This window comes from Acanthochromis polyacanthus, chromosome 18, assembly GCF_021347895.1.
Source record: "Acanthochromis polyacanthus isolate Apoly-LR-REF ecotype Palm Island chromosome 18, KAUST_Apoly_ChrSc, whole genome shotgun sequence".
Lineage (NCBI taxonomy): Eukaryota > Metazoa > Chordata > Actinopteri > Pomacentridae > Acanthochromis > Acanthochromis polyacanthus.
In genome coordinates, this window is record NC_067130.1 from 6,608,774 (window position 1) to 6,630,684 (window position 21,911).

General features: G+C 39.2%; 1 protein-coding gene across 2 annotated transcripts; it reads right to left on the reverse strand.

Moving 5' to 3' along the window:
• Window positions 1–1,662: 1,662 nt before the first annotated feature.
• On the reverse strand, window positions 1,663–18,121 carry myo1hb (myosin IHb). 2 transcript variants are annotated; one of them, XM_051938727.1, is made up of 32 exons: window positions 17,853–18,121; window positions 11,578–11,739; window positions 11,108–11,223; window positions 10,095–10,293; window positions 9,933–10,013; window positions 9,639–9,818; window positions 9,458–9,556; window positions 9,245–9,358; window positions 9,061–9,132; window positions 8,852–8,971; window positions 7,939–8,006; window positions 7,756–7,861; window positions 7,553–7,633; window positions 7,364–7,455; window positions 7,158–7,252; window positions 6,781–6,827; window positions 6,482–6,562; window positions 6,302–6,407; window positions 6,057–6,174; window positions 5,826–5,939; window positions 5,656–5,732; window positions 5,496–5,564; window positions 5,286–5,370; window positions 4,386–4,548; window positions 4,185–4,268; window positions 3,891–3,984; window positions 3,603–3,658; window positions 3,383–3,518; window positions 3,184–3,254; window positions 2,440–2,537; window positions 2,240–2,339; window positions 1,663–2,159 (listed from the first exon to the last, which is right to left on the reverse strand). In XM_051938727.1, the coding sequence occupies exons 1-32, from the start codon at window positions 17,862–17,864 to the stop codon at window positions 2,133–2,135; spliced, it is 3,123 nt and encodes a 1,040-aa protein (XP_051794687.1). In that variant the 5' UTR covers window positions 17,865–18,121; the 3' UTR covers window positions 1,663–2,132. The 2 variants fall into 2 exon arrangements, with proteins under 2 accessions (XP_051794687.1, XP_022050308.2); XM_022194616.2 differs by lacking the exon at window positions 17,853–18,121 and adding an exon at window positions 12,593–12,626.
• Between the last annotated feature and the right edge of the window lie 3,790 nt (window positions 18,122–21,911).

Sequence of the window (21,911 nt, forward strand, 5' to 3'; positions counted from 1 at the left end):
GGTAGCACCAACTTTGAAGGCTTGATCAACCTCCACTGCTGCAGAACAACTTCAAGTTGATAACCCATTTCTTGTTCCCTGAAAACTATAATTCTGAAGTGTACATTATTATTTCAGTTTTGCATAACCTTATCTTTTTCCATAACATCCGGCAGTTCACCACTACTTGACTTTCAATTAAAAAAAATGGAAAACTGGGGCGTTCTAAAACTTTTGACCAGCAGTGTATCTCTCACACAGCAATTACTGTAAATTATTTATTAACTCAACAGATTTTAAATGATGTATTAGAATGAAAGAATCTCCATCCATCTATTATCTATACACCATTTAATCCTCACTAGGGTCGCAGGGGGCCTGGAGTCTAGCCCAACTGAATCAAGGAGGAGGTAGGGGACGCCCTGGACAGGTCACCAGTCTGTCACAGGGCCACATAGAGACAAACAATCACTCTCGCATTCACACCTACAAACAATTCAGAGTTACCAATAAACCTGGGCATGTTTTTGGACTGTGGGAGGAAGCCGGAGTGCCCATAGAAAACCCATGCATGCACAGGGAGAACATGTTAACTCCACACAGAAAGAGCCTGTTAAGGTCAGGACGTGAACCGGGGATCTTCAAGCTGCAAGGTGAAAGTGTTAACCACCCTGCAGAACCTCATTTCATCTTATTTATTCATTATAAAATTGAGCGAAAGATCTGATTCATCAAGACAATTAGTGAGGTAATAAATCCATTATGGACTTGTGTTTTGAGATGTTTCGTCTTAAACAATATAAAACACGTAAACTGCTGTATTTCATGAAAAACGTTATTGTTCAGCAGCACATTAACTCTGAAATGAACCTACTTCTAAGTTTGAAACCAACTGCAAACTGGCAGTCTCTTTGAAATTTTTATTTATTTATTTTTGATAAAGTCTTTGTAATACATTGCATTACATTGTGGCAGCATTTAAAATATATATATTAATCGGTGATTAGCACTGCATCCTAGGAGCTAGAAAATCCCAGGTTCTGCATGGAGATTGCATGTTCTTCCTGTGCATGTGTGGGTTTTCTCCAGGTACTCCAGCTTCCTCTCACAGTCCAAAAACGTACTGAGGATAGTTGGTGATTCTAAACTGTCTGCAGGTATGAATGTGATTGTTTGTCTCTATATGTAGCTTTGTGATAGACTGGTGACCTGTCCAGGGTGTCCCCTGCCTTCACTCTGAGTCAGCTGGGATAGACTCCAGCCCCACCTCCACCCTAATGAGGATTAAGAAGTGTATAGAGAATGAATGGATGGATTTTTAATATAAAGGATTTCATAAGATTGATTCAGGATCAGTTATGTTTACTACTTTGAGCTAACTGATACAATATTCTTAACATATCAGCTTAGTAAAATGCCACCAAACTACAGGTTTACAGTTGGAAAGCTTGAAATTTTTGTCTCAGAAAGGCCCAAAATCAAGATCTTGATATTTTGGGTATTTTTTGTGTTGTTTTTAACCTAGTTTGGCAGATGCAGAAGTCATCCAGCAGGGGGAGCTGCTACGTGGTGAATCATCACGGTGAACAGAGGAAGTAGACGGAACAGAATATAGAGAGTGTGAACATCCTGTTGATGTGTTTGTGTTGTGTTGCACTGAACCGATTTCCAAAATATCCTAAATCTATTGTGGTTTAGTATTTTAATATAAAGTACAGCACAGTTGAGGCATTATAAATGTTACTATCATGACTTCACACACAAATTTCTTTACTGTGATCATCTAAATGGGACTGATTATAGGGCTTCAGCTTATATTAATTATGATCCATGAATATGTGCTTTTCACATACAGATACATTCAACTCTAAATATTAAGAACAAGCAGGGCTGCTGATATTCTGGCTTCACTCTGCGATGAGTATGTTTTGCACTTGGTTTAACTAAAATATTGGCAGTACTTTTGTAATAACAGCATATACTTAATTGTGTGACATTGTCATAAAGATTTAAAAGTAAGAATCAGCTGACTTTAAAGCGCAAGTTATTGGAAACAGCCACAGAGCAAGATTACAGAGCAAGCATGGCTGTTGATTCAAGATTTGCAACTTTAGGAGTTCGAGAAGCACCATTAAACCAAGGTAGAGGCATCTTCATCTCGATTTGGTTCTTGTTGATTCCTTTAAAACACAAAGAGTTTGGTCAGTTGCTCAACATTACCTTCAATAGTAAGTTTACATTGTTTCAACGTCAAACTCACCACCATCAAGTGGCCATTCTTTGCCCTGTAGACCATCGACTCCTGACCACTTTTGAAGTCAACAAAGCCCTCTCTGCCCGGCTGGATGTCAAATCGCACACTGTACAGAATAAAATAATTCCGTACTGAGCTAGGATCATTTGTGGTTTCGACCATATACATTTCTAAAAAGGATAATACATATAATCCAGATTGTCTACCTGCCCTGGACCACTTTGATGCTGTTCTGGTTGTTCGCAGTAATGCTCAGCTTCGTCAAGGCTTCAAACAGGTAGTCACACTGCAGAACCAGATCCCCCTGAAAGAGCAAAACAAATCAGTCCTCCAGCAGTTAGATACGATGATTCCACCAAGTGACCCTGCCTGGTAGATGGAGATGAAAGGTAAGTGGAAGATCTCACCTACAATGCCTGTATAAATATTAAAAACATGTTTTAAAACTTATATGTCAAGACTTCAAGACCTCATTCTGTTTATCTTTGCAGAAGGATCCAGCCAAGGATCTATGCTGAACGTTGTCCCCAAGCTCGATCTACTGATTTCCTGTCATTGTACTTCTATTGGCTATAGAATAAAATACCAAAAAAACTTCATTTAAAAGAAAAGAAAATCAATAATAGACAAGTACAAGTCTCAAAATTAAGTGGGTCCTACTGCACTGTCTCTAAATTTCAACTAAACAAATTGAAAATCAATTTAAATGTGTGGTTTGGAGCCTAACGGATGTTTTTAATATCACTGCACATTCAAATAATTCTCAAGGGAACCAAAATATATTGATAAATACATCATACATGACCTACATGTTGTGCTACGGTGACGTCATTGCTTTGAAAGTAAAGAGGCATCAGCAGTTTTGACATTTTAAAGAATAAGTGTATACAACTTCAACAGTTTTGCAAGTTTTCAGACATCTGCACACACCAGTAAGCTACTAAATCTACCTTTTTCTTGATATCATCACATGTAACATGGAGGATCAGGAAGTTGTCACTCAAGTTGCTGACCGACACACCTAGAAGCAAAATAAAAGGTCACCAGTAAACCACACATATGTAAATAACAGCATAACAATGCTGTTATTTAGTAATGCTCTCCCTACAGAGAGTAATGCCTTCTTAGTCTAATTGTCTCATCCGCTACCTCTCAGAGAGCTGTAATCTATCCGCTGCTTAATCTTGGCCTCTTCAACCAGGTAGGCAGCTTGTTGGGTGAAGATGAGCTGCCGGAGACGAGGCCTGAAGCCGTTCCTGTCGTACTTCACCACCGGCACACTGTACTGTGGAGGACGGACGCAGAGATCAGAGAAAATTTTTTTAAAAAAGAAGACAAAGATGACGAGTGAACTCTAGTGTTCGTTTACCTTGATGTGTTCGTGTTGAATCAGTTGGAGGACTTTGATGTTTATGTCTTCCGTACCTTGATAAAATGACAAAAAAAAATACTGAAGCTCAATGAGAGAAGATGAGATAAACAAAAATAATATATTAACATGATAAAATCTCCATCAAGAAAAGTTTAGCAGATATAACAACCACATGCATCCAGCTAACTGTAACATATTACTGTAATATATTCTACAAAATCACTACAAATCTACTGTATGCCTGTGGGGAAACCGAGTGTCAAGAACATGGTGCTGTAGTCTTACAGATCCTGGTGTCCATGAAGGGTCTGCACACGCTGAAGGGGTAGTTTTCTTTTTTTCCTTTGAACATGGAGCTTGTTTGTACTTTTAACAGAAGCTAGAAACAAAACAAAAAAAACATGATAAAACATACAGTATCACAAGATAAACTTTACTTCCTGAAGGAAATTTGTTGGACTCGAGTGCTTCTAGATATTTGACACAAAATATCTTAAAGTATATACATGCATAAATATATAATTGTGTCATTGGTGCAGACAGACAAGGCAGTTAGAGCAGAAAGACCATTGATTTTACCTGTGCTTTTCTTTGGGGAGTGATTCCTCTGACGTACTTCCATACCATGTGCCGAATGTAGATTTTCTTCAAGAGCTGAGCGACCTACAGCAAGTACAGCGGTTTTACATTGGGTGTTCGATTTCATGTTTGAACAGGATGAAGATAAACCAAAATGCAGCGTTTCGAATTAACAGTTCGTTAAACTAATGTATCACTGACCTCCTTCATTATAGGAGGAGGAGTGAGCCAAGAGTCTTTCTCCAGGACTGTTTTGGGAAGGTTTTCCTTCAGCCGTGTGAGGTAGTTCTGCCTCACATAGGCCAGGTACTCGCTGTTGTCAGTGCAGGCTGGTTCATTTCTGGTCATGAATCCTTTAATGAACCTAGAACAAGTCAGCAGACAGGTAACCTCACAACATACTGGTTTGGTAAACTGCTTGTGTCCATCCCAGTAAGAAGCCAGATACAGATAAATACAAATGGTGGTGAATCAGTACTCAGCTTGGGTATAACTACACTATGAAGGCAAAAGAACATTTCAAGCAACTCTGTGAAAAAGTTATTGAAAAGCATAAGTAAGGAGACAGGTCAAGAAAATATCTAGGTCATTGAATGTCCCTTTGGCGTACAGTTAAATCCATCATTAAGAAATGGAAGGAATATGGCAGATGTGCAAATCTGCCAACAGCTGGCTATTCTCTAAAGCTGAGCGACTGTGAAAGAAAGAGATGGGTTGATTGTAGGCTTGATTGTTGCACTTCTCAAGGCTTTATAGGAGAGTGAAAAAGCGAAAGTCACTGGTAAAAAATAACAAAGGTCATGACTGACTACAGTTTACCAGACAACATGTGGGAGATGCTGAAGTCAATTTGAACAAGGTTCTTTCCACTGATGAGATCAAAACTGCACTTTTTTTCTTTTCTATGTTTGGCAAACACCAGACACTGCACACCCTCCCCACCATGAAGCACGGTGGTGGCAGCATCATAATGAGAGGCATGGGGTCGAATATTCTTAATAGGTACTGCACAGCACACTTAAGTTTAAAAAAAATAAATAAAAAACAGAAAAAGCATAGTATGGGCTTTTAAAACAATCTCTTCTCATTGTGTTAACTTACTTCTTGATGACTTTCACAGCCCATGCTCTCTTCTCACGTTCTTTCCTGGCCACCAAACCTCTCCAGCAGTTCTCAATCTTGGTGGCTATTTTAAAAAGACAAAGTTACATTATTTTTTGAGTTGGTTTGTGTTAAGTCATAGAGAGCATTAACTTCAAAGTTCATGGCAGAAGATTTTATTTACGCTCATAAACCAAAGTCATCACTCACCAGCCTCTCTCTGTTTCAGGTAATCTTCTTTCACCCTGAAGCCTTTGTACTTGGCTTGAATCCTTGTTGCTGCAACAAAGACAGGCAACAATTTCAAGTGCAGAAGATTTTTTGATGTTTACTGTAGCATTACAACTAAATCTGTTGAGCCATATCTCACCTAGTTTATGTTTGCAGACCTGAAAGGCATCTTCTGTTGCAAACAGAGTTCGAGGGTGGCGGATGAAAATTTTAGTCCTTAACAGAACAAAACAGAGAAGAGGAAAAAAGAATATCTTTTCACACAAGTCAGTGCTCCTCATTAACACCGATCCATTTACATCTGCCTACCTGCCCATCTTGTATTCATCAGGTTTATAGCCCAGGTGTTTGATCAGGAGCTGCACACCTTCTGCTGCAGTTCCTTTCCAGTTGGGCCACGTTTCAGGGCACAGAGGCTTATACCTGAGCACAAGGGAAAGAACAGTAGCTGAGGGTGTGTGGAAACATTATAAAGAGACCATAAAATGTCAAGGCTTACTTGATATGCATATAGAACTGTGCTAGTGCATGCGGAGCTACCTCTGAAGAAAGATCTCATATTTCCGGCGGTAAGCAAACCCAGCACGCCTGACCCTCAGGTGCTCCATCAGGCCCAGATACTTCACCTGATGTCTCACCAACACATCGTTAAAGTGTCCTGCAGGAAGCACCACGACATCAAAAGATCAGAGGTCAAACCTGAACACACAGCGTACAGGATGAGCTTGTCCAAGGCTCCGAGGTCTTTAGCAGAAGTAGCAGATCTTTGAAACGAAAGGCCTCACCTGGCTGCTTGGCTTCATTGGGTTTAATGCAGCGGACGTACCAGGGCTCTTTGGACATCAGGATCTCAGTCAAGCCCACCAGGCTGCTCTTGAACTGAGTGACCACCTGAAAAGTCATAGGTAGATAAATGACGACATGAGACATGAGAGACACTGAGCTCCATCATCCGGATTACTCACAGTTTCAGGTCTTCTCTTGCTGTCTGGCTCAGTAGAAGGAAAACAGTGTTTGATGATGGCATTCTTGGACTGCCGCATTACCTTAAAGACGACAGAAAAACTCTAAGAACGCAAGTCAGACTATATACTGTAAGAGCTACATATAGAGATATTTCAGTTCTCTCTCAGTGTGTTTAGTAGCACAGGAGGATATCAGACACCATATAATAGATTCAGACAGTGAATCTATTTACTTTCAAGGAATCACCAGACAAATGTAGTAGAACCTGGTTTAATACTACAGACATAAAATAAAATACCTCTTTCCCATTTCGATACAAGAGATCATTGTTTTTGTCCAAGAATCCTGAAAGTTTAAACAACAAAGAGATGCTTTAAGAGAGAGAAATAACGTATTCTACGGCAACAACACCTTCTGATTGTTATAAATGAAACACTCAATTCAGCAATGGAAGAGACTCTTCCACAATTCAGTAAACTAAGCAGTAGCCTTACTTGGTCTGATATGATTCAGTTCAAATAATGGTATATAGTAATTTCAGTTTAAGTGGCATTATTGAGTAGGTTTGCTGCCTTTATGACAGCTCTCTGTTTTCACATCTGGCAGCTGTTATGTAGATTCATTTAATGGCATTAGAATAAAGGAAATATGTTAGTAGCATTTTATATCTTTTACCAACAACACAGTATGTAACCTCCCCAGCATAGTGCAAGAGGCGGAAGTCTCCTCTATCCAGTGTTTTCCTCGTCTTTTGGTCTGCAAGTTTATGTCTGCAAGAAGGGTAGATTTCAGTTATTATGACATTTATGTTAGTTGCCAGGTGGAATTTGTTCTTTGACCAGTTTCTTCACCAACAACTTCCTGTCAAACCAAAGACTCACGTGACAAAATGAGGGTGACCGCCAATCTTATCTTCCATCTTTTCCAAGAAGGTGATATCTGTGGCCTCTCCAGGGCGTAAACATTCTTCATCCTAGATAAGAAGAGCATCAATAATTCAGCCGTATATGAGGTTGGTGACTAATTATATGTCATCTTTCTGTAAGCGCATCACTCATTTACATCTTTACCAATAAAGAGATGATTCCTCTGAATTTCTCCTCCACAAGATCGCAGATTATCTTGTTGTTGAAATATGGCACTGGTTCCCACTGTATGAAAAAATAACAACAGCCAACAGTGGACTATGTTGGTGGTTCCTGCGTATTTTTATTGCATCTTAGTTTATGTATTAGTTGTACTATTCAGACTGATCAAATTATCGTGTTATTACTTCAATCCCTTCCATCTCGTACTCCTCCTGCTCTGATTTCAGGGTCAGCTCGATGAAAAGCTGCTGCAGCTTCTCGTTGCAGTAGTTGATGCAAAACTGTTCAAAGCTAAAACAAAACATGCTGTCAGGATCAAACTCTTCATTTCACTGTTAAAAACTCAGTTCGTCTGTGCACAATCTCACCTGTTCACGTTGAAAACCTCAAACCCGTAGATGTCCAGCAGACCAATCACCGTCTTTCTTGAGGAATCCTACATGTAATACACATAGATATCAGGATTTATGGTTTTCGGGTACAAACCAACCTCTTTAGAGAAATTCAAGCTCATGTGTTGATGATGCTTTAACCCTCCTGTTGTCCTCATTTACAGGCACCAACAAATATTGTTTTCTTGTCTGAAAAAAATCCAAAAAATCTGCAAAAAAAATTCTCCAAATTTCTGAAAATTTGCAGAACCTTCAGGAAGAAAATTCTGATAATTCTTTAAAAGTTTCCCTTAAAAGTTTTATTTTAAAAAAAAAGTATCCCCAAATTTTGACAAGAAAATTCTTGTAAATATTTTTAAAAAATGAGTAAAAATCTTCCACAAAAATCCTAAAAATATCTAGTGATTACACACACACACACACACATATACATATACATATATATATATATATATATATATATATATCGGTAAAACTTCTAATATTTTCTTTAAGAATATTTAAAAAAACAACCAAAATTCAGCGAAATTTGCTGGATTTTGGTAGATTTTTTTATTTGATTTTTTTTGACATTTCTTTTTTTTCCACCAAAAAAAAGTTCAAAAACTTCCCAAAAATGTGACATGAGAAGTTTCATTGTGAAAATAATTTTTTTTTCTCCACATTTTCAAATTTTATAACCGGTCAATTTGACCCACAGGAAAACACGAGAGTTAAAGCAAAAATTGTAATATGGAGGGAAAATTAGGTAAAGGTCAAAAGAGTTGAATGATTTTAGTCTCACAACCAAACAAGTGCCTGTCTCAGGTTTACTAACCAAACCTTGACAGCCCAGTTTTTTTCCCTATAATAAGGTGAGCTGGGATGAGAGAACTGCTTTCTTACTCACCTTGTTAGCTAATGATTCATTGATCTTGTTGACCAGCCAGTTGAACGTGCGGCCATAGATGGCTTTGGCAAGGGCATCCCTGGCATATACTGCATGGTCCACAGAGAAGGGACTGAACACCTTTAGCATCAAAACAATGTCGATGATTAATTGCAAATTGACATTACAAACAACTTTGCTTTGTTTGATATTTTAAAGTGCAGAGTCACCTCCTCTGTTTTGGCTTCAATCTTTCTGTGGGTTAAGCCCTGTTGTAGCACCTGATTAGGAATCCCCAACAACTAAACAGCAAAAGCAAAGCAGAACCAGACATGTGACCTCAAACGTTCAACAAAAACGTTGCATGAAGACAGACCAGAGGTTTACACAATCTGCAGTTTGTTTGGATTTCACCTTTGAGACCCAGTGCATCTCCTGGTTGTTGTTGAGTGTGGCGTATCCTCGAGCATCTGCATCGAACTTGATATTTCCCAAGTGGAGTACACTTGCAATAATTCCAAACAGGTGCTGCAACAACACCAGAGAGAAACAGTTGGTTTATTCTGATTAAAACTGAGCATGCATAGTTATATATAAAGTGTGTCCAGTTTTACTGTGTTACCTCACCTCAGTATCACGCTCACTGAACTCTATGACAGAGAGGGCTTTCCGCACCGTCTTCCAATCACTTTTATCATTGATAGAGCTAACTTTGGCACAATCCCCCTAAAAGAAAGATAAACTGTTTGAGTAAAGAGGGTTTTGTTTTGTTGTACACCATGTAAATTAAATGTTTTATCCATCTGACCTGCACCAGATAACGGTAGTTCTTGCAGTTTCTCTCCAGGCCGAGCCAGCGGAGCAGATCTTCCTCTCCTCCTTCCACCAGCTGATAGAAGATGTGGAAGTTCCTCTCCCCGTGGTTCTGATGAACCACACGGGATTTCTCCAGCAGGTAACTGAGGATGTGACCACCAACTGCACCACCCTGAGGGATAAAGGAAATCCTCAATGTCTCGTCAATGACCTTGAGGTCATTATTGCTGTGTTATATTACCCTCACTTTGTCAGTTGGTGGAAAATGTAATATGTTTAACTTTACCTGGTGGTCGAACTGGATGTCCATGTATTTCCCAAAGCGGCTTGAGTTGTCATTCTTCAGGGTTTTGGCATTTCCGAAAGCCTAACAAGAGTAAAATACTTGATGTTAAAACCATTCTTTTCTGTACAAATGATCGTACACACCATAAACTTCAGCACTGACCTCAAGCACTGGATTGGAGAACAGCAGTCTGTCCCGAACATTGTTCAGGAGTTTGGTACTTGGGCAGCTGACAGCATAGAATTGAAGGATTTTTTTTGAGGCCTCTGTCTTTCCGGCCCCACTCTCCCCTGAGATCAAGATGAAGTGGTTGTTGAATTCAGACTGCATGGTGCGGAAGACGTTGTCTGCCAGCGCATAGCTGAAAGTAGAGTGATGGGTTAAACCGAGATGGCCAAAGTCACATCTGGTCTTTTAATGAAGTTTCATGAAAAATTGAATAAATCTGTGAGAAAAGTAACAGTCTCTCCGCTAGCAGCTCTTCAAGGCTGTGCTGTGAAACCTCTAAGCTCGCAATAAGAATGCTAACATACAGATTCTTTGCAGGCATGTCACTCATGTCACCATTTGCTAATTTGCACAAAAATTAATGACTGAAGTTAAGTAATGCTGCTGGTTTTGAAAGTAAATTGCCATCAGCCAAAGATTGATTAAAGATCTTGCACCAATTCATCTTGTCTCTGCTTAGTAGTGTCATGTCATCTGTGCAACAACTTTACCTTAGCACTGTACTTCCACTATTTGCACTATTTCATATTCTCAGTCCTGCAACACTTGACCACTTTACTTTGTTTGATTCTTTTTATGTTTTTATAAGAGTATTTTAATCGATTTTTATTCTTATTTGCACTGTTGCGAATTGTTATGTTCTGCAATACAAATTTCATTGTATTTTTGCACAATAAAGTCTCTTTATCTATCTTTATCTTATCTGTCTGAGCCCAGTTTCATGGCTTTCCATTAACTAATTATCAAGCTGGTTTAGAGCAATTTTTTTTCAGTTCTATCAATGAAATCTACACCTTATTGTAGCCCTACAAATAAAGCCAGGAGATCACCAAAGACAGTAGGGTTCATCGTCAGGGGAAAATTCATGAGTGCAAAATTTCACAGAAATCCATCTAACAATTGCTGAGATATTTCAGTCTATGCTGAAAAAAAAAGAAAAATCTTACATATGAGGTGGCAGCTCAAAGAAGTTAACTCCCATGTAGGTATCCATTTGCTTCTTGCTGTAGATGTCTAGCTCTTTATAGGGGTTAACTGACACCAGGAGAGTCCCGATGTAGGTCTGCAGAGAAAGACAAAGAAAAGAACTTAAGCTCTGCAACATTACAGGACGTTAAAAGATGGCAATGTGTTTTCCATGCATCATTTCACTGATCAGCAATTTTGCTCCTTATCAAAAGCAATAAGTTTAGTTAATCACTTGTCATGACCCGGTGGACAGTAGTGACCTCCAGACTGCTCACTCTGCAAATGAAAAGAACCGGAGCTGCTGTTTCAGCAACACAAGGTTCCAGATTCAGCAGAAGGCAGCGCAACATTAGGACATTACCAGGTTGAAGGTTGAGGGCATGATGTTTGATTAGAGTGAGAGAAAAAGCCAGGGCGTCTCAAATGACACCACACAGGAAAGACTCACGTAAATGAGATTCTCATGGAAGCGTTTCCTCAGGTTGTCCAGGAAGGCACTTTCACTCGTGTGGGGGTCCAAGAGAACAAAATCCTGGATGCCCACGCGATCCCTGGCTGTCAGGGAGGCCTCCATGTTCCTCAGGATCTGGTTACAGCGCTCCTCCAGGCTCTGTGCCCAAACAAGACACACACATCAGTGACATTACGAGAAAGTAAATGGAATCAAGAAATAACATGGGGTTATTACTCCCTCTCTCAAGGCTGGACCCACCTTTTTTCTTTGTGTTATTTTTTCCTCAAAAGTTATCTCTTTTTTGGGATCGTAATCGGTGAAAAACACATACATGCACATGCTCACATTTCTGGGCAGCCTGTCATGGGATGTATACTTCCCAAAGGGAGATGATTTCCTGCCTGTTAGTCCTTATATCTGTGACCTCTATTCAGAGCTGTTAGTGGCCTTGACTACATCCTCTATGCTTATGACAAATCTAAATCCAGCCACCACTATCTAATCTGCTTTTGTGTTCTCTGAAGACCCATCAGTCATCACAAGGACAAAGTGAATGCCAAACTGTCCACCTACACTAGATGCAAGGAAACCCATATTTATTCAAATTTTATTTCTTATTTCGTGCAGGTTTCAACAATAACATACACGAAAAGTAAAACCCAGCAGTAGCAACAACTTTCATTATAATATGCATAAACACAGGATATGTTCCGCTACTTAATACACAACTGAATTTGCGCCTGGTAAAATAATCCGCAATGCAATACACTTTAATTACGGTGCTATGAAAGAGACGTCCAGTATTATGCTTCAGTAGTTTTGGCTCTCGTCACTGCCAAGCTGAGCTGTCACCGAGTCAGAGTAACTGACACTGACAGCTCATTTTCCACTTAAACAAGCCGATGATCTGTTGATCTAGCAGAAATTCACAGCGAAATGTCACAATAAATCATGTCCCGAGTGAACATGTGATCATTAAAATCAGGAAAAACAATAAAAAGTCACCTACCCTGGAGGTCCTGAATGTGTGTGTGCCCCAGTACCTTTTCTGGACTGAATTAAACATCTGGTTTTATTGAAGGGAACACAGGAAATACTGATAGATTACAGTCTCTGCTTCCTTCAGTAGGAAACCATCAATTATGCAGTGAGTGAAGCAACAAAGGAAGTAAATCTCGTTCTAAATATGTATTTGTGTGTGCGTGTGGTCTGACCACATGCTTGTATCACTTTGTCCACTCTTTTTTATGAGGAAAAATTACAAAGTGTTAGTCACCTCTTTAGCCACACCTAGAACTTCTTAATTCGTTTACCTAAGTCCTGATGAATTCAAACATTTAATCATTTATAACCAAAATACTACATATAGTTAGGCTTCATGACTAGGTTTGTATGAAAAGTATAATATATGACCTCTGGTGTTATTCAGAAGATATTTTTATACGAAAACTGCTCTCTGTCAAAGTTGCACCTCACTCTATCAATTGTATGCTTCAATTTGATCATTTTTACACACTTTTAATTGAGCATGCTTAAGGTATAATTCAAAACAGTGATCCACAAACAATATATTCTTTTAAGTTTAACAAAGCAGGCCTTTAAATTTGTAATATTCTCTCTCCACTGGCTTTAAAAGAAACTGGCAGCCTAAAATAAAACTTCAGCAATAAAACTATAATTCAGGTGTTTCTCTCTCAAAAACTATCAGCTTTGTCTGTGTGAAAACCTTGAAAACAACCTTCTGATAAATGCAGGATGTGCAGCACTAAGGTCTGTCTCGGATGCTCTCACTTGTTGTTGGCACTCATGGGTCTGTGGTCATCCGAGTTATCGAGTGCTCGGCCTGGCATTGATCGCTAGGCTGAGATTTTCCGCCATTCAAAGGAAATGCGACCTCTGCTGAGCACACGCCAGGCAGGAAAACAACACTGTGATGCACGAGGATGGACAATTTTACAAAAGCCAAGAGCCACAAGGTAAAAGATTGGCGTTCTCGGCAGCAATGACATCTGAATAAAACTGGTCAGTAAAATTATAGTTTAAGGTAATAACGTGAACTTAGGTGAACAAAACTCAACCAAGTGCTTGAGGGAAGACACAAAAATACACTAATCCTCAAATTTGAACAGGAAAGTCTATCTGGCCCGTAGACCATCACCCGAGAGGGCGCTCCATTGTCCCAGTCTATCCAGTCTGATGCAGGATCCTGTTACGCAGCCACAAAGTGGCAGTTAGGCTCTTGAAAGAGATAGCACTCCTCGTGGGCCACTGACTGACACCACACATCACCCGGGGCAACACACATTTAAGGGGCTCCAGGTGTCTAGAGAAACCTGACCTACAACAGGCCTCCATCACGCCAGTCAAGTACTGTACCTCCTCTGTTGGTCCAGTTTCACACAAACATACAGTCACCAACTCTGAACTCATTACTCCGCTCAGCAAAATGTTTAGATCTTTGGTTGGTAAAGAGCTGACTAAATGTGTTGCTTACGTAGACGTTAAAGGCAGTTTTTATTTAACAGTCTGAACTTCAGCCATTATACTTTGCTACTTAGAATTTAAAGTATTTTAAATTCTAAAGCTGTGCAAGCATAGCCTGCAGTTCAACCCAGTTCAGCCGAAGTGTCCAAGACTTTTTATCATGTGGCTTACTGAGCCAGTAATGACTGCGTATTTGTGCTGGAAATAGATTTTTTTTTTGGTTTGTAACAGAATTGGATTGTCAGAAAGATGAAAATCCAACAACTCTTTCTGTTTTTACAGTCTCTGGTTCCGATAATTGGTCATTTAAACCCACTGGCTAGTTTTGGGTTTCAAAGGATTATAGCAGCGTTCTATTTTTTGACCATTTGGGGAGCATCGAAGCAGGTTGAATACATACTTCCCCTTTAGAAGGACATTTCTGTGAACCTATTAGATTACTCCAAATGAATGCAATGATAGCGTTCATTTGGAGTAGTCTTTCTCACCACGAAATGTCCGATTCTTATTCTCCCTATAAGACCGATTAAGTAAAAAACGCACACTAACACATCGTTTCTATCCCTTTAGAGGTCATTACATTGACCTACATTTACTCCCTGACCATGGAGGCGATAATTCTTACCATGACTTCTTTCCTAATCAAGACCTTAAGGCTAAAATTAAATCGTATATCCACTTGAAAATGTGATGCTTTATGTTAGATTTGCTTCGTGGCCTCATGAGGAAGATACGTCCCTATAATGCCACTGGTGAAGCAGACTTGGATCTCCACAACATCAGCAATATGGGGACAATACACACACATACGTCATTTCAGAGGAGACTGTGTTACTTTTGCACTTTTAGAGATTTAGCCTGACCTCAAACCAAGTCGCCGACATTATATTTAAGAATTTACAGGTGTACTGTATGTCCCCACAACATAATACAGGTATCCAAACATCACACACAACATCTTACTGGAAACCCAATTTATCCACTTGATTTACGGCCATTTCCTCTCCACTAACATAAAATATCCATCTCTAAAGCTGCTAAATCCTCCACTAGGTGAACCGAATAGCTGCTAACATTATTCGTGCTATGCTTGGAGTTGAGCAGGTGGCGTATCAGACTTAACAGAAAAATAAAGATCAATGAAAGATGTGACACCAAAACAATGATCTAAATGGAGCTAAAATGCTATGCTGTGTGAGAAATCATGATTACAAGCAACACTTTTGACATCACACAAGCTCGTGTGATGTATTGCGAAGATATAGATTAGAGCAGCTTTAAAGACACTGCAGATATGTAGAAAACCAGTGTTGCTATCAGGAAAGACCCGGTGGTGTACAGCGACCTGCAAGCATCCCTACAAACGACAAAAATCCATTGAACGCTTTGAAAGATGCGACAAACACTTAGCAGTTTAGGTACTGTTCACACATTTACCTCCTTTACTTCCAAAACCATGTGCGTCATGGTTGACTCTGCCGTACGAGATGAACCTGATCAATCCAAACCACACTGAACTTCAGCCCACAGGTGCACAACTCGGGCAGACACGGCCCAGGATGGTAGTTTTAGCAGCTGAGGAGTTCTCCCATAGTGGAGTCCTTTCAAGTCAGCACAGGTGTTTCACAGATAGTTTGTTCTTTCCTCTGATGCTCATCGGTGCATTAATCAAATAGTGGCTTGGAGCAGGTACCACAGCCTGGACTGAGAGGCTTCAGAGGAGGAGGAGGAGGGTGGCCCTGCTGCTTCCTGCTGGGCTGGTGTCCCTGCATTGTATGTAATGAGGCAGTAATGAGCTACCTGGCTATGGAAGGACTCGGCTGCTTAAACATTCATGGAGCCCAGGCAGCAAACATCCTTTCAGCGCTTCCCCTGAGTGTTGAACAGCGACACTGTGTTTTTAAGGAGGAGAATGTGTGTGTTTGTGTATGTGCAGGTATGTAATACAAGGATACGGTAACTTTATCCCCCCAGAGACCCGTTCTCAGCCTCCTCCCCACAAAATTACAGCACAGGTATTCGATTACTGATCTTTGATTAGGCAGATGCATTTCAAACTAATTACGAGTTGTTCATTTGAGCCACAAGGATCAGAGCAGTTTGGGATTAAACTTCTGCAGATTCAGTGACACCGGCTGTCAGAATGAAAAATTGATTCATATTAGTTTTGTTCAAGGTTTTGAATGAAATGTTAAAAAAAAAATTAACTAATTTCGCTGGTTATTTAACATTGTGGAATTAATTTTACACAGTTATGGTCACTTTCATACCAACTCATTTCTTAAAAACTCATATATTTATTAATAAATGCAACACTGGAGTGACAGAAAATAGAGAGAGAGCCAATGTTGACAGAAATAACACCGACAGACATCATCCCAATTTTGAATTCACATGTATTTCTATCCATCTGGTTCTTTGGCCGCTTCTTTATCTTGTGGTTCAGCGGGTTTAGTTGTCACAGGTAACGCTGCCCTCTCATTCCGACTGTTTAAAATTTAACATTGCTTCCTGTAAGCATCGACAAAGGCATCTTACATTACTACCTATGATTGGCCAAAACGCACGGTGACATAAGAGCATACTGGAAAAATGGTGATTAGCATAATGTAATCCATTAGGCAAAGACTGATGGATTTCTAGAATCGACTCAATCTTTAAACCACTCCTCTTAGAATAATCTGCAAACAAACACACATACAGTGGTGGAAACGTTTTCGGACACCTCATATATTTGTGAAATATTGCATTAAGAATCACTCTTAGGTCTTCCAGTGCAATTTCTTTTAGTACAATCAGAGCCATAATACTAAATAAATCCGTAGAAAGCCATTAAAAACTTACAATTGATTGGTTCCACAAAAATAACAAATTTTGAATAGTGGATCTTTTTGTTAGAATTTAATTTTGCTAGTTTTTCTTGTAAACAATAAACCAAAAAATATCTATAATTTGTATTTGTTTGTGTGTCTAATGCAGCCACACCTTGTATAACACAAAAAAGCTTTTTTCCACAAATATTTCAGGATAATATTTGAGATATTTTGAGCAAAGCTGGATGGATGACACTGAAAATCTAATTTCTCAACTGGAATGGGCTCATACTCCAATTGTGTATTTGAAGTGTATGACAATAAGATGGAAAATATTTATAATTATTTATTTATAATTCAGGATAATCCACTGATTATAATTTACTGTTTTGCTTGAGAATAGATACCTACTAATTAAAACAACGCTCAACCTTACAAATTAACAAAAAATATCTAATATTAAAGGCTGTGCATTTAACATTGATTATTGATATTGTTTATGTCATTTTTGAGTTGTTAAAACCTAAAAAAAAAAAAGCAATTAAATATAGCATACCTACACAAATTGGTTCCCAAAGTATCACCTTCACTTCTCTCCAGTAACAAGGGTTTATGCTACTGACACGATCTTGCCTCTACAGAGTGAAGTGCAGCTTAAATCACTCGGCGTCCTTGATCCCCTGCTTGTCCAAATAAATATTCACAGGCTCACTTAGTAACAAACAACTAAACTTTCAACTAATTCCTCATTCATGTGAGCAAACAGACTGCTGTCACCTGGGAAGGACTCTTGAGGGCCAAAAGGAGCTGTGAGGCTTTTAGTTTCAGAAGCGTTCACTCGTCAAATCACTCAATAACTAAAAGACATCATCACTGTTTTAGTGATGTCAACAAGCAATCAATAAGATTTCAACATGTTTATTAGAACATGTTAGCAAGACAGAAAATTCAACCTATAATTTGAAAACTGACCTTAAAGTCCATGCTGTTTTTCTTTGTCCAAATCAGAAAGGCTCTGCTGAGGCTCTGTGCTGCTCTGTGTGCGTCTGACCGAGCAGCTGATGTGGGGACAGAAGGACGCGCTGTATATTCCAACTATACTGTATTTATGACCGTCCCATAATGCAGCAGCCTCAGCATGTCCCCACGGCGTCCTACTTTTCAACAGCTTTTCAGGTTGGCCTTGTTCACATGCAGGGGTGCAGATGATGGGACGACTGAGCTGCTCCCAACAGCTACGGAAATAAAAAGTGTCCAAAAATCTAATATTCCGTTGTGTACGCAGTGGACAAATGGGTTAGCAGGACAACACATTGCTGGTGAAGAGCTTTAAATAGGCTGTTTCCATGGAGCATGCCATCTTAGCCGTGGTGGAGGGAAACTAAGCACAATATTATGTTATTTAATGAGAGAAATTTGCATTATTTTAAACAGTAATATTGTACATTTACATTTTCCACGTTTCCTTGTAGGTAATTTAGTGCTCAGGGTCAGAAAAACAGCAAGTCTGAAATCAAGTCAAGGCCTTCAGTAAGTCCTCAGAAGGTGTTATTTACTACTAGTCAAAAGTTTGGACACACCTTCTCATTTATTCTTTATTTTCATGAAACTATGAAAACTATTTTCGAAACTATGAATGAACACATATGGAATTATGTAGTAAACAAAAAATGTGAAATAAATAAAAGAAAGTTTTATATTTCAGATTCTTTAAAATGGCCTCCCTTTGCTTTGATTGCTGCTTTGCTCACTCTTGACATTCTGTCAGTGAGCCTCCTGAGGTAGTCACCTGAAATGGTTTTCACTTCACAGGTGTGTCTTGTCAAGGTTAATTTGTTGAAATTCTTACCTTCTTAATGCTGTTGGAACCATCAGTTGTGTTGCGCAGAAGTCAGGTTGGTACACAATTGACAGCCTTATTTAACAACTGTTAGAATCCATATTATGGCAAGAACCAATCAGCTGAGAAAAGAGAACCAACAATCTATCATTACTTGAAGAACTGTAGGTCAGCCAGTCTGGAAAATTGCAAAAATGTTGAATGCATCCCCAAGTGCAGTCGCAAAAACCATCAGGCTGTACGACTAAATTGGCTCACATGAAGACCGCCCCAGGAAAGGAAGACCAAGAGTCACCTCTGCTGCTGAGGATAAGTTCATCCAAGTCACCAAGTTAACAGCACCTCAGATTACAGTCCATATAAATGCCACACAGAGTTCTCGTAGCACACACATCTCTACATCAACTGTTTAGAGGAGACTGACCAATCAGGCCTTTATGGTCAAATCGTTGCTAAGAAACCACTACTAAGGAAAAGCAACAAGCAGAAGAGATTTGTTTGGACCAAGAAACACAAGGAATGGAAATTAGACCAGCGGAAATCTGTGCTTTGGTCTGATGAGTCCAAATTTCAGATCTTTGGTTCCACCCACTGTGTCTTTGTTAGACCAGAAAAGGTGAACAGATGGTCTCTATATTCATGGTTCCCACCGTGAAGCATGGAGGAGGAGGTGTGATGGTGTAGAGGTGCTTTGCTGGTGGGGATTTATTGGGGATTTATTCAAAACTGAAGGAACACTGAACCAGCATGGCTACCACAGCATCCTGCAGCGACATGACATCCCATTTGGTTTGTGTTTAGTGGGACCATCGTTTATTTTTCAACAGGACAATGACCCCAAACACACCTCCAGACTGTGTAAAGGTTATCTGACCAAGAAGGAGATGATGGAGATCACCTGGCCTCCACAGTCACCTGACCTAAACCCAATCCAGATGATTTGGGACGAGATGGACCGCAGAGAGAAGACAAAAGGACCAACAAGTGCTCAGCATCTCTGGGAACTCCTTCAAGACTGTTGGAAAACCATTTCAGGTTCTACCTCATAAAGCTCATGCAGAGAATGCCAAGAGTGTGCAAAGCAGTAATCAAAGCGAATGGTGACTACCTTGATTAATCTAAAATATAAAAAATGTTTTGACTTATTCACACTTTTTTTAAACTACATAATTCCATATGTGCTCATTCATAGTTCTGATGCCTTCAGTGAGAATTTACAATGTAAACAGTCATGGAAATAAAGAAAAAGCCTTAAAGGAGAACGTGTGTCCAAATTTTTGACTGGCGATATATGTCTTAGTTACATTTTCTGTCTTTGAGGTGCTGAAAATAGTCTGTGGACAGCATTTAGTAACACAGTGACTGTCTGAGTAAACATGCACTCGCAGACACATGACCTCTGAGGGCCTCTGACAACAGCAACCTTTGCCCTTTTGACCAACATGACACCAGAAACGGCAGAATAAGAGCACAACCTGCTGTCAGCTCCAGGTTATCACAAGCATTCAGCTATTAAACCACAGTTTTGTAAAACAAATAAATAAAAAAATCTGGATGTCACAGATTTTTTTTGTTTATTTTACAGATCTTGTCTGTATTTTTGGCATACATAAATACCAATTAAAGTACTAAAATACACCATGATCATGAGTTAACAGACCTTTTTCAGCCTAAATCACCAATAATCAATTGGATGGAGGTCTGGGCTTCAGAACATTTACCTAGTTATCATTAAAACATTTATATGTAGCTTTAAATGTATGATTGTATGCTGTGTCAAACAAAATAATGACAACAGCAGCAGTGTTTCATTGATTTGTGTGGATTACCAGTATGATTTATCATTCTTGTAACCCCTTGCTGGTGCTGGAAGTTTATTATTAGGCTAGGTTACTACACTCAACAAAAATATAAATGCAACACTTTTGTTTTTGCTCCCATTTTTAATGAGATGAACTCAAAGATCTAAAACTTTTTCCACATACACAATATCACCATTTCTCTCAAATATTGTTCACAAATCTGTCTAAATCTGTGATAGTGAGAACTTCTCCTTTGCTGAGATAATCCATCCCACCTCACAGGTGTGCCATATCAAGATGCTGATTAGACACCATGATTAGTGCACAGGTGTGCTTAGACTGCCCACAATAAAAGGACACTCTGAAAGGTGCAATTTTATCACATAGCACAATGCCACAGTGCACTGATCATGGTGTCTAATCAGCATCAAAACATTATACAACAAAAGAATCATGTAGTTCAAGAATCATGTAGCAATGTAGTTCTCATCAGGTATACACATACATATTGTAAAACACGTTTTTTTTAACTATCTGCATTTTTGCAGGTCGTTACATTCTTATTTAACCTATCAGAATAACATGACCTGGGGGGAGGAAGGTTTCAATTTCACCTCCCTAACTCCACTTCAATAGCGCAATTGATACACCGAAATGTGACTTTTGTGCGTAATGACTGACAAACTTATCTTAATAATAACAATAATAAAATATCATGAATGCTCTGGAGAAGCTACTAATACTAATAATTCTACAGACTACAGCTAATCCGTCCGATATATAAAGAAACACAGAACTTTATTTGCCGTCAGATCAGGTTTTTATGAAGTTACCGCTGCTGTGCCACATGCGTAATTACGCACATCGCTCTGACTGAAAGAGGCACTGATCGTTTCTGCTGCAGGAACTTATTAAAGTCAAAACAAAGAATCTAGCATACAACCTACTGTAAGCAACAAATAAGACCTCAGCAGGTGTATTAATCCTCCATGCAATTTTACCTTAACGGATATGTGGGTCTTTTCTACCATATACTGGAGGGAGCAGAGCGTTATTTGGGCAACTCAGTACTGAAGGAGACACAACCCTTTCTGTAAATCGTGGTTACGCCCTAAAACATGTTTTTGTGATAATCCTGTTGTCTTTTATTAGAAAAACATTTCCAATATTTTTAAAATGCAACATTTCTGTCAAATAGATGTTATCACATGGGCGTAACCACCATCTCAGAAGTGAGGGGGACAAATTTTTCAGAGCGACTTATCATTCTCTTACATTTAATTGCACCGTCCTTAGTAGCTAGAGAACCACATAATCCCCAACAGCCACAGTACAATACCAGGGGACCAACTAGGCTAGTTCTTTAAACTATAAAGTATAAAACTTTAA

What these genes read in the sequence shown, in the direction of transcription:
- myo1hb (XM_051938727.1), bottom strand. An exon ending in AGATGCACTGGGTCTCAAAG is followed by an intron (nt 9,133 to 9,244) that starts GTGAAATCCAAA and finishes TTTGCTGTTTAG; the next exon opens with TTGTTGGGGATTCCTAATCA. An exon ending in AGAATGGCCACTTGATGGTG is followed by an intron (nt 2,160 to 2,239) that starts GTGAGTTTGACG and finishes TGTGTTTTAAAG; the next exon opens with GAATCAACAAGAACCAAATC.